Source organism: Hippocampus comes, unplaced genomic scaffold (assembly GCF_001891065.2).
Source record: "Hippocampus comes isolate QL1 unplaced genomic scaffold, H_comes_QL1_v1.1 scaffold367, whole genome shotgun sequence".
NCBI classification, from domain to species: Eukaryota; Metazoa; Chordata; class Actinopteri; order Syngnathiformes; family Syngnathidae; genus Hippocampus; species Hippocampus comes.
In genome coordinates, this window is record NW_017805741.1 from 114,796 (window position 1) to 126,954 (window position 12,159).

A 12,159-nucleotide genomic window follows, 5' to 3' on the forward strand; every position below is an offset into this window, starting at 1 on the left:
GATGAAGGAAATTTCATCACTGTGCAAGGAAATGCAAAATCGCCGAAATCGTAAATTGGCTTCCCCTCTTCCCAAGTCCAGCGGAATACGGTAGCCTGCAACAGGTGCGAGAGGCGTCGGCGCCGTCAGACAACCGCGCGCTCGAAACTCGGGGCGATCGACGTCAACGGCGAAACAAATCTCAAGTACCAGAGCAGCGTCCGTCCCCCCGTCCTTCCATTTCGGCCGAAGGAAGTCTGAAAAGAAAAAAGGCAAAACGCAATCCGTGAGGACATCGCGCACAAATCCGCCATCCGTTTTTTGAACGTCGAGCACTTTGGCCGTCGTCGGTTCGGAGGACGGGGTCAACCGAAACAAACGGGCGCCACGAAATCGCGGTTTGCGCGCCGACTGACTCACCTCAACTGCGGGGAAGCGGTCCGGAAAACGTTTGCGGTTGGACGAAGCGGCCCAGGGTCGGCGACGACGATTTCCTTGGCGGGCTTCAGCTGCGTCGGTGCCGATGGAAAGGCGGCGGGCGGCCCTCTATCCGCGTGAAGCCGGACGACGCGCTTCCGTCGGCCCGGTCGAGTCGGTGTCACGGCGACACGGGACGTGACGCGGAAACGCTTTGAACAAAGGCGCTCGGCGTCATCGCGCAAGATGACATCGTCGCGATGAGGAACGGATTTTGCCTCCCTTCGGCTCTCCCGCCAAAGGCCGCAAATCCCGGCAAAGATGGCTCCCGGAGTCTTTCCCCCCCTCAACAAAACGTCGACTTTTGACTCGAGCGGGACACGTCGTCGGGACACGAGCGGGAGCGCGCGCGCGCACAAATGACAAAACGCAGCTCCCCCAAACGTCGGCTCCATTTCCGATGGCGGGAACGGGATGACAAACAACCGTGCCCGTTTGCATCCAGACACCTTTCATTGCAACTTAGCTGAAGACCACAAGTGGACGTGTCAAAGATGCCTTTTGCACCCCCCCCCGGTGGCCCCATGATCAGCGGCCTCATGTTCCAAAGTTTCCCATCGGCGAAAGGACTTTGAGCCTCCGTCGTATGGGTGGCCGTCCACGCTCACTTTCACTCTCAGTCTTTGGCTCGAAGCAGCCGCTATTTTCGGGCCCAACTCATTGCTCGTCACGAGCGTCGGCGTTGTGGCTCAGGGGGCGGTGCGATCGCGCCGGCTCGTCTTCTCGCTCCCGATCGGGCGCGAGGGAAGCCGTTTCCTCCCGGGAGCGGACCGCTTCCCGTTTCCCGACGGGGCCGCTTAAAGTCAGCAGGGCCAGGTCGTCCCGCAGACTCCATCCGAGGGCTTCGGCTTCGCCGCCGTCCGAGTCGCCGCTGTCAGGACTGTTGCGGCGGCGTCCGTGGCCCGCTTGGAATTTCTGGACGCAGCTTCCCTCGCGGTCACTGAAGCCGGCGGCACGTTCCCCAGGAGCATTTTCCGCGCGTCGGGAGGAACGAGACTTCCGCTCGCGTCTTCCAGAAAAGTCGGCCGGCCGGCCCAACCGTTTCCTCCCTGTCGTGTCGCGGGACTCCATAAACGCGTCCGACGGCTTCCCCTCTCCTTCGGCCTCATCTCCGTCCGCCGCCTCATCGGGAACGCGGAAGCGCTTGCCGCTTCTCCTTTGGCTCTGTCCGTTGTCGTCCTCGCCGCGCCTCTTCCGAGACGCTCGGGGCGGAGAGACTCCCTCGGTGTCTTCCAAGTCGGCGCCGCCGTCCGACTCGTCGCGCCGCCGCCTCGAAGACGTCGGCTTCATCATCTCAGAGCGGCGCCCGGCCCCCTTTCTCGACATCCGCCACGACGGTCCGGGCTGCGGGTCTTCGTCGGAAGAAAGTCCCCCTTTCCCGGCCGCGCGGCGAGAAAGCGCACGGTCGCGTTCGGGCACTTTGGAAAAGTCACGGCGGGGTTCCGACGTCTCTCGTGAATCCGAGTCGTCCCGCGACCGCCGCTCGTTTTCTTCGGGACGGTCCCGGTCGGCGCTTTTCTCAGACGCGTCACGGTCCCATCCGCGGATCCAACTCTTGCCGCCGCTCGCCCTTTCCGTCCGGCGGCCGGCCGGACCTTCGGAACTCTTCCCGAACGGAGCGAGCGCCGTCTCGCGCTCCGTCTCTCCTTCGATAAAGTCGTCGGAGCTCTCCTCGGAACGGGACGCCTCCGGAGCCGCCTCGCGGTCAACGACGCTTTCGGAAAGGTCAGCGGCACGGCCGGCGGGAAATTCTCCCGAGGGTTTGGACTCGGTGTCGCCGCTTTCATCTTGCCAGTCCAAGCTTCGGTTCCATCCGCAAAGTAGAGGATTGACTTGGTAGAAATCAAAGTCCGGGCTACTGTCGGAACTTTTCGGACGAAACTCGCGCCAGCACGGGAAACGTCCGTTGCGCCCCGTTTCGTCTCCCTCTCCGTCATCGTCTTCAGACCTCTGCCGGGACGGTCCCGCCGGCCGAGGTTCTCCGTCGGCTTCGTCCAAGTCCGCGTTGCTCTCCGAGGTATTGTCCAAAGCGGAGGATCTCCTCCTGCGCTCGCCGCTTCCGCGTTCGGCGGCAGTGGCGTCGTCGTTCGTAGAACGCTCCCTGGATCGCTCCCTGGATCGCTGGGATGACCGCTCGACCTCTTCCGTACGCCCGTCGACGTCCGCCCGGACCTCGGCCCCAACAGCGGCGTCGCGCGGTCGATCGTTCGGGTCTTCCGCGTTGTTGATGGGAACGGGGTTATTATTGGGAATGTTGTCATCCAGATCCCACGGCTCGGGATCGTTCGCAAAGACGATCTCTTGATTGACGATAAAGTCGAGGATGGCGACGAACTCCAGGTTGGGCTCGTCGTTCGGTGGCCGGAGACCTCTCGGCAATGGCAGACGGATACCTGCGCGGTCGTGGTCGACACATGCGCCGTTACCGGAACGGTTCGTACAAAAGGCCGTCGGACATCGAGAGCGGAGGAACTTACTATTCGGCCCGTTGTGCCATCCGTCCCCTTGTCCGTCCATTTTGCCTAGAAGACATCCAGGAAGCGGTTACATGACACGTTTCACACCGGGAGCGCTCACTCTGTGAAGTCTCACGGGAGAGCACCCCCCAAAAGAAAGAAAGAAAGAAAGAAAGAAAGGTCACCAAACGTAAAGCCAAAAACCAAGATTCTTACCTGTGTTCAGGGAAGCGTCGTATTGAACAGCGGTCGGTTTGTGTCATGCCTGAGTCGTGATCACGCTGACCCGAACTGAGCAAGTTGCAACGTCAAAGTCAACGGCGCTGTCAGAGCGGCATCTGGAAAGCGTTTCATGAGAGGTCGCGCCATGCGCTTCAAACGTCAACGGACGGCACATAAAAACATCTCCTGCGGGAGAAACGACGGTGGCGCTTTCGTGTCACGGCGACATGTCTACAAACGGAATCGGACGCGACCAAAGCGACCAAAGCGCGTGATGCGACGGCACGCCGTCGCATCATCGTGATGATTCATATAGTGGGCGTGATGTCACTTTCGACGTCGGGCATCACGCTCGGCAAGTCGCAAACATCCAAAGAAACCGAGCTGCGTTTTCAACCGTCGACGGACTTGCCCTTCTACGACCCCGGACGCTCCGCAAAAATCGATCCGCCTTTCTCCCCTCCACTTGGGCACACTTGACGGCTGACGACGAGGCGCTCTCGAGTGGCCGCTCCTGCTTCCAGGCCCCCCCGCCTCCCCCACGGCGATGCCCGCGCACTCGTGGCCTACAACGCGGCGCTCCTGGAGCCGGTCCCCGAAGGGAACATGCGTTTTCGGGGGGCCGGCCTCGCTCGCCAGCGAGATGCGCTGCCCGAGTTGGTCGCTATATCGTCGGGGAGGGACCGTCTCATGTCTTCATTCAGAAATAAGTCGCGCCCGCCCGGGGTCTTGGAATATCTCAAAGACTGACAGATTGGTGAAAAGGCCACGGGCAAAATCTCCCGGCGTTTCCCGCTCAGCCCGGGGCAAGAAAATGGATCCCAATGAGCCGAGGGGAGGCCTTTTATTTTTTGGATGCGCCCGACGTGGCTTTCATTCGCAAAAAGTCGGGAGAAGCATCCGTGGCTTTGCAATGAATTTCATGGCACGCTCTCGACGGGCCGGCTACTTCCGCCGGCCTTTCGGCGGGCGCCGCGGTCAGCGGGTCGCCCTCCAAGTCTGGCTCCCAGAACGCCCCCCCTCCTCAGAAGCTCCGCCGCCCTGGGCCGAGACGGCGGATGGCCGCCGGAGCTCACGAGGCGCGCGTCGGACCGCGCCTGGAGCGCGGGGGCCCTTCGACGTCGCCGACGTCCCGCTCGCCGCCGTCGGAACTGTCGCCGTCAAACTCGTCCCACCACCGGAAGCCGCCGCCGTCTCCCTCCTCGTCGCCTTTGCGGATATTCCCGGAGGAGCCGAGCCGAGGGTCGTCTTCCTCCTCCGCGCTCGCCGCGTCTCCGATCTCCACCTCGGCCCCGACGGCCGCTTCCGGCCGATCGTCGTCGTCGACGATCGTGTCGACGTCGTCTCCGTTGTCCCCGACGTCGGCGCCGAGGTCATCGTCCGGCCACGGCTCGCCCTCGTTCACGAAGACGATCTCCTGGTTGACGATAAAGTCCAGAACCACGACGTACTCCATGTTGGGGTCATCGTTGGGCGGGCGATTTCCAATGAGCAGCGGAATATGGTAACCTGAAATTCATCGAGACACGGAAACCGCCGTCAACGTCGAAAAAGGCCGGGGGGGGTTGGCCCGAAACGGCGAGGCAACTTACTACTCGGGCCGTTGTGCCACCCGTCCCCTTGTCCGTCCATTTGGTCTGAAAGGAATCCAAAATCCGTGACAGACGGCGCGCCCGCAAAACATTTGGAGACATCGCCGCACGTCGACTCGGCAAGAAGAGCGAGCGCGCGCTGCCTCCGACGGCCTCCGTGAAATTCAAATTCTGGAACAGTGCCCATTTGCAGCCATGTTCGCGGACGCCCTTTCGAGGCTCGGGGTCAAACGAGATATTGTCATTTATGGGGGGGGGAAATAAAACAAAACAAAAAACAAAAACCTCTCAATATTTGCTCCGAAAAAACGTAGCGTAGATAGATGGCAGACAAAAATGCCGTCACGTTTGCGGGTCATTTGGATTTAGGCGGCGCAGAGGGCCGGCCTCGGAAGCCGGCCTCTCTGGCTCTCCTCTCGAGAGTTCGCACGCTCACGACCTTTGTGGGGTCAAGCGCTTCGGATTAGGGATGAAATTTGGATTTGAAAAAAAATACGCGAATAAGCCCCGCCCCACGACATCAAAGAAATGCGTTCGCCTTCATGGCGAACGGATTCCCCGATGGTTCGGCCATTGGAAAACACGCCTCGTATGGACATACCTTTACTCCGGGAACCCGCTCGTGGATAAGCAAGAAAAACATTCAGGTGACTAATTTCGAGGCTAATCTTTGTGATTGTAAACAAACCAAAATGCTCAAAAGATCAGCTAAGAAAAAAAAAAAAAATGGAACAAAAGATGCATGCATAGTAGAAGGGAGGCTTTAATACTCTGTGTCATCGTCAGCTCTTTGTTACCATTCTTCCCAAATGCTTTGAACAAAGCAACGGATGTCATCAACACAACATGGCGCGATGTCGCTCCCGAGCGGGACGGCCCAACTGTTTTGAGACGGCGACGTGCCCCCCGTTGCTCAGTCCGACCGGCCAAGAGAAGAGTCGTCCGTCGTCTGACCGGTCGCGGCGTCTACGGCACGATTGCGCGACGGTCCCCTTACGTTACGGAAAAGTCTCGGGATACTCGGTCGTGACACGTCCTCGCGATGCTAGTTGTTGGTTCTCGATGAGCCGAGCGCGGCCCCGTCCGACCGGAGACAAATCCCTCCCCTCCCTCGGCGCGTTTCCGCATACTTGGCCGATTCCGATTGGGAAAAAGCCGACGTCGGACCGGCATTTTCACGGGAAGGTACGAGAAGAAATGTCGCTTGTCGGGCACTTTCCTTCCATTGGGAAAATGGTAAATGTGGATTTAGATATAAATCATAATCTTCCAGCGGCATTTCATCGCCGGTCGCTCAACGGGCAGCGTTGATCAAGAACGTTTCCTCTCTCTCTCGATACGGATACAGATGGCTAGCTAGTCAATGACCTATTGGGTTGCTCGAGTTCGGATCGGCTCCGATTCGGGTCACGGTTGTGACGTCGCGCCGACGGCGTGACCGGAGCTCAAGTCGCGCCGCTCCTTTCGCGGCCGAGCGGTGGGGCGGGGGAGGGGGGGGGGCGGGTTGGCCTGTCGCAACTGACGCTCTCCGGAGGAAGTTAGTGTCGCACGCGCGCACGCACGCGCGGGGCTCAAGTCGCGCCGCTCTTTTCGGGGCGGGGGGGGGGGGGGGGGGGGGGGGGGGGTCGGTTTGGCCCGCGGTCGCGGCGCACGTCACTTCGGCCTCGACCGCTCCGAGCCGCCATCAAATCAGCGATTCCGAGCGACGGGCGGAATTCTCCCCGCTGGGCTCGTGGATCGCGAGGGCGCAAAATCTCTCCGGCCGTCCGCGCTTCGGTCCTCCCGGTGGTCTCGCGAGCCGTCCGGGGGGGCGGCGGTCCTCCGAGGCTCGGGCCGGGCGTCGTCCGAGTCGCTGTCAGAGGCGTCGTCGTGTCGAAAACGCTTCTGGTCGCTTCCCGTTTCGCACGGCGCTCCTCCCTCTCCGCGCCGCCTCTTCCTGGACGATTCCCGGTCGGCGTCCCGCTCGCTCGAGCGACGGCCAAAGTCCTCGTCCTCCGAGTTGGACAGGAAGTTCTTCTTGCGGGTTTTCTTGCCCCCCCCTCTGTCGTCTTGCCAATCCACGTCGTCGCTCGACCGCCGCTTGGAGGCGTCGCGGCGGTCGGGCCGGTCCTCTTCTTCGCCCGAGTTGTCGGAAAAAGTGTCGGAATTGGACTCGTCCCACCACTGGAATTGTTTGCCCCCGTCGGCGTCGTCCCGGTCCTGGACGGAACTCTCCCCCGACGGTCCGGGCAGAGGATCGTCCGAGACTTCGGGGCCCACCGGATCCTTCCTCTCCTCGTCGGCGACGGCCCCGACGACGCCGCCGTCGCGGAGGTTTTGGCGCTCGTGGTCGATGTCTTCAAAGCCCTCGTCGTCGCGACAGTCGCCGTCTTCCAAGGCGGCGTCGTCGTCGCGGAAGCTCCGGTCTTGGTCGTCACTGTTGTTGTTTTCGAAACCGTCGTCTTCGTCGTCGATGTTCTCCACGTTGGCGTCGCCGTTCTGTTCTTCGTTGTTGTCGATCTCGTCAAAGTCGTCGTTGTTGACCAAACGCAACTCGAGGAAGATGTCGTCGAAGACGTCGCCGTGCTGCAGCGGCCTGACGCGTATCCGGAAGAGGAGCACGGCGTTCTCGTCGTTCAAGTGCACGTCGTTGGGGTTGGGATTGTCGGCGTGGTAGTCGGGGTGGGCGCCGTGGTCGTTGTCCTCCACGTCGCCGTCGTTGTCCTCCACGTCGGCGTCGCCGTCGCTGTCTTCCGTTTCGTCCTCGTCCTCGATGTTGTCGTTGTCCTCGACGTTTTCCTCCCGGTCGGCGTCGTCGACGTTGCCGTCGTCCTCTTCGATATTGTCCTCGTCCTCGATGTTTTCGTCCTGGATGTTTTCGTCCTCGTCGTTGTCCTCCGTGTTGCCGTCGTCGTCGTGCGCGTCGTCGTCGTCGTCGGGCGGCCTGATCATGGCGTTGGCGAAGAAGATGATCTCCTGGTTCAAAATGAAAACCCTCAGGCCCAGGGTCTCCATATTGCGTGCGCCGTTCCCGATGGGCAGCGGAATACGGTAGCCTGCAACACAGGCCACGCGCGCAGATGAGAACTATCGTCGGCGCGGAACGGTACGCCGACCCGGTTCGGCCGCTCCCATCCGACGCCGAGTACTTACAATTGGGACCGTTGTGCCGTCCGTCCCCTTGTCCTTCCATGTCACCTAAAAGAGACAAAGGCCGCGGGTCAATCAAACTTCCCGGCCGCTTGGGCGGGCAAAGGAAGGGCCCCCGAGGCGCCGTTCCAAAACAAAGCAACCGGAGAAAAGCTCAAATTGGCGGAGTGTTGCAACGACAGATGGCCGCGTCATTCGGAGGCTTTCGCGGCCGTCGTCCGACCATCCGTCGCGACAAGGGACAAAAGCGCTTCCCGAAGACCGAGGGGGAAAGGGAGGACGCTCGGGCCCCGCCTCCACGAGCGACGTATTGCCCGGACGACAAGACGTCAGAAGGAAAGGAGCGTTTGCCGCACGGCGACGGTGACGGTGACGAGGACGCGGCCGGAGAGGCCCGACTTTGGAAGGAAGCGCTTACCTTGGCTTGGGGGAAAAGCTGCACTGGACTAAGCTGTTTGCCCTCGGCGGTAACATAGAGGCTCCCTCTGCGCCATTTTGGGCCTGGTCATGCTGATGTGGAGCGGGGCATCGTGAGGACGCCAACTTGCGAGCGGCGCCGGTGGCAGGCGGACGGGGGCGGCGGCGGGGAGCCCGGCGGTCTGCGGCTTTATTGCTCTGTGACATCGCCGCGTCTTGCCATCGAACGGCTTTGAAACAAAACACTTCATGACAATGACATAATGGCATGCATGAGCGTGATGTCACATCGACAGCGTTTCTCGGGCGCCCTCGCCTTGACGTCGGAACCGTCTCCGTCCGTCGTCTCGGTAAAGGGCGGCGGTTGGCCTTTTGCCGTTTTGTTCAACGCTCGAGGCCGAGAGCGGCGCCCATCGATGTTCTTCCGCGGCACGCCGCCCGCCTCCTGAAAAGCCCCCGCCGCGAATCATTCGTTTCCCCTCCCTTGCCTGTTGCCCGCGTCGTCCCTAAAAAGCCACACGGGTGACCTCGTCGTCACCGCCGCCCCAAGCGCAAGCGGGGCTGCAGGCGGGGCTGAAGGGCAGCGTTGGCCGAAGAGCTCTCTCTTGCCACCGGGTGGCGATGTTGCTTCACTTGGCCAACGTGGCTTCTGTCGCTAGCAACTCCTTCCAACATCCGCCGGGAGCAACGAAACGGGGACGTCGATGGAGCGCCGATTTGTTCTTCCCGAGCAGGTGCCCGGAGGTGACGCCCCTTGGATCCGGGGCCAATCGTTTCCCGAACCGACGGCCTCGGGAGCAGGCGCCGACACGAGCTTCTTCTTGTGTTTTCCGTGAGCTGGCGAGTATCCTTCCCAGAAAAGGTTTTCTCCCGTCACAGCGACGGGTCATCTTTCCGGGGCCGCTTCGGGGTCGTACGAGGGGCCGGGGCGGCTCATTTGAACGCGATCCTCCCGTTCGGCTCCGGAAAGACGGAACGAGTCGAAGGAGGAGGGCTTCCGCGGGCAGCGAGGGCCGCCGTCGACGCCGCCCGCTCAAACGATCAGCTCTGATCACTTGTATGGGGAAACGTCTGAAAAACATGCCGGACAGGGGCGGCCCCCCCCACCCCCCCCCCCCCCCCCCAAGAGAAAAAGGGGAGAGTCCAAGGTGCGTTCCATTTCAAAAAGGCGCTGCCACATTCATTCTGGAAGTCTATGAGCCCCCATTTTTCATCATGGGGGCTCACTTCAGCGATTTCTCATTTGGCAGATTTTGTAGAATGACAAGATGGCTTTCACTCCCCATCTCAATCTAATTGTGCGTGTGTGTGTAGCGGAGTAGCACATGTCGACAGTTGGATTGTAAGACAACGCCCACAGGTGGGCGTTCTTGATCCTTTGCGGGGGGGGGACAATTGACGACATTGGAATTTGGTGGCAGCTCACCAGATTAGTGCTGACTGCTGTGTTCTGATACGCTCTGATCATATGTTCTCAAAAAGTACGCCGTGACAGCGTGCCTTTTTTCTTACTTATGGGGGGGACAAAAAGCACACACACAACTTACCTCTCCTCTCTTTGTGGGATACGGCTCTGGCAAGGTCAGCATTGCGGGCTTTCGTCTCGCGGGCGTCCGCTCTTCACCCCCCCAAAGAAGGCGGCCACACTTTGCCACGTGGAATCAAGGAGCTCCCAAACAAAGCGCCGAGCCGAGTCCTGGAACCCAAGACAGAGCGTCAGGCGTACTTGCGGCTCTTTGCGGCACGGCGCGGCGCGGCGCGCGTTTCCCACCCGTCCGCCGAATTGGCCTCAGCCCCGCTTGACCGGGGCGGGGGTTTCCGTTTCCATCGGCCGTTCTTCGGCCCGCGGTCACCCGTTGCGCCCACGTCACGAATCCCGCGGCCGCCGAGACCCAAATCCGGGTCAAGTCGCGGACGCGACGGATGCGTCGAGATCACGCCGGGCGGCAAAGCACTGGAAGAGACACAAAGAGGAGCTTTGAGAACAGCGCCAAAACAACTGGCAGACATCAACTCGACGGCCTTTGGATGCTCACCGGGAAGCGTCCGACGCTTCTGCGGGAAAAGCGCCCCGCGCGGGCGCACGGCTTTGGGGATTGCCGTTTGCCAACCTTGACTTTTTCCAGGCGCATCGTCTGAGAAGGAGTTGCAAAATCACACGGCAGGGCCCAAAAACGCCCCAAAGAGTCCCGCTCGTCGGTTCGCCGTCTGAATGAGAGCGTGCGGGTGTCCCCGACCATGACGGTTTTTCTTTTGCGCTTGCAAGTAAGACGCCTTTCCAAGGTCTGTTTTGGGGGGGCAGGCTAGGTCAACTCTTTTCAAAACTTTCTTTGAAATGAAATACGGTACGGCGGATTTTCGAACCGGGGCGCTCGACGGGGACGAGCGCCTCCTGACGAGACGAGGACCGCGGGGCAGCGGATCGTTCCGCCTCTCGTTTTGAACGCGTGAGCTTTCCTCCGCTCCTCGCAAAGGTGCACTCGCGCGATTGAATTTCGCTCAAAGATGGACCGAGAAGGGCGTCTCGCTACTTTGGGCCACCGTGAAATCGGGCCTCGGCTTGCTCATTGGCTCGCCGCAGCGCTCTCGAATGTTTGACACTCACGAGCACACACGAGGCAGCAGACGATACCCGACATTCCGTCAGTCCCGGCACTAACTCGTGCGGTCTGTGTGTATGAGACCCCCCCGCCCCCCCCTTCAGCGCTCCATCTAATACCCTGTCATCATCGATAACCTCAACTGTGCTGACTCACGGGCTTTTCCCGCCATGGGCCTCGGGCCCGAGTCGGAGCCACGCAGCCTCGCCGCCGTCTCTGTCTGCGTTTTTGCGGATGCGCGCTTTGTTTTGCTTTTGTTTTTGGAAGGGACGCAGCAATCCCGCTTTTTTTTCAGACCGAGTCTGGCGTACAGACACTCGTTGAAGCCCCTCCCGCCCAAAAACGTTTGCGCGAAAGACCCCGCGGCGGCCCGCGACTCTTTTTGACCCAACTGCGCACGGGTCCACTCCGAGCCTCGGCCTCGATTCTTAACGTGTGCCGAGCGGACTCGGTCGCACCCGAAAGACGCGGCGACGGCTTCTTTGCCCGGCGTTCGCCTCCTCCTTTTCCGACGGGCCGTCTGAGCTTCGCCGAATGGCGTCAAGTCGTAAATTAGGCCAGGCGGGCCGTGCTTCCAGCATGCGAAGACGGGAGCCTCTTCATTCCCGGATGCCCTCCGTCCTCGGCTGTGACAAATTGGCCACGCGCGAGCGGCATTTTCGGTCGTCGCCCCGCTCTCGCCCCCAGCGCGTCTGTCAATCCTCAGGCTTGATCATTTCATCTCGGGAATTATTTATGGCTGTGATTCAGGGGGGGTTCTCATGTCGTGTCCAAAAGGTACACACCTCGGCGGCTGGGGCCAGCGCGGCCCCATCTTGCCTTTCACACGCTTCTAAAATGCTCTCCGGGCAGAGGCTGAAAGGGTTCCTGTTTGCCAAAGTGCTTCATTCTGCGCAGTGGAGAGGGGGCGGCCGAGTGGCGCCGTCGAGTCACGGACGCGCTTCCGAAAAAACCAGCAAGAAAGAAGCTGACAGTCAGGAAAGCGGCCCGCCCCCACCGCCCCCCCTTGGTTTCTTTTTTTTCAACTGGCACGCTGCCGTCGCTCTTCCCGGCCTCCTCTGCTCCCCCCCAATGACTCCCTGTCACAATCACCGGGCGGCAAGTGTCAAATCAGGCCGCAAATGCGCATTTTGCGCGCGCGCGCGTGTGTCCTGGAGCGCCTCGAAGCTTTTGGGAGTCTATTTCAAGCCGCGATTGCGTCGCTCGCTTAGTCATTCCACATTGAGCTCGTCTCTCTTTCATGTTTCGCTGTTAGAACAGGGGGGAGGTCGGGGGGGGGGGTTGAGC

General features: G+C 60.9%; 1 protein-coding gene across 1 annotated transcript; it reads right to left on the reverse strand.

The window, feature by feature from the left end:
• Positions 1-6,364: 6,364 nt before the first annotated feature.
• LOC109523870 (protein PFC0760c-like) lies at positions 6,365-8,510 on the reverse strand. Its single transcript, XM_019883311.1, has 3 exons — positions 8,274-8,510; positions 7,859-7,903; positions 6,365-7,761 (listed from the first exon to the last, which is right to left on the reverse strand). Exons 2-3 carry the CDS (start codon positions 7,896-7,898, stop codon positions 6,416-6,418), a joined length of 1,386 nt encoding a protein of 461 aa, XP_019738870.1. The 5' UTR covers positions 7,899-7,903; positions 8,274-8,510; the 3' UTR covers positions 6,365-6,415.
• Positions 8,511-12,159: the final 3,649 nt, after the last annotated feature.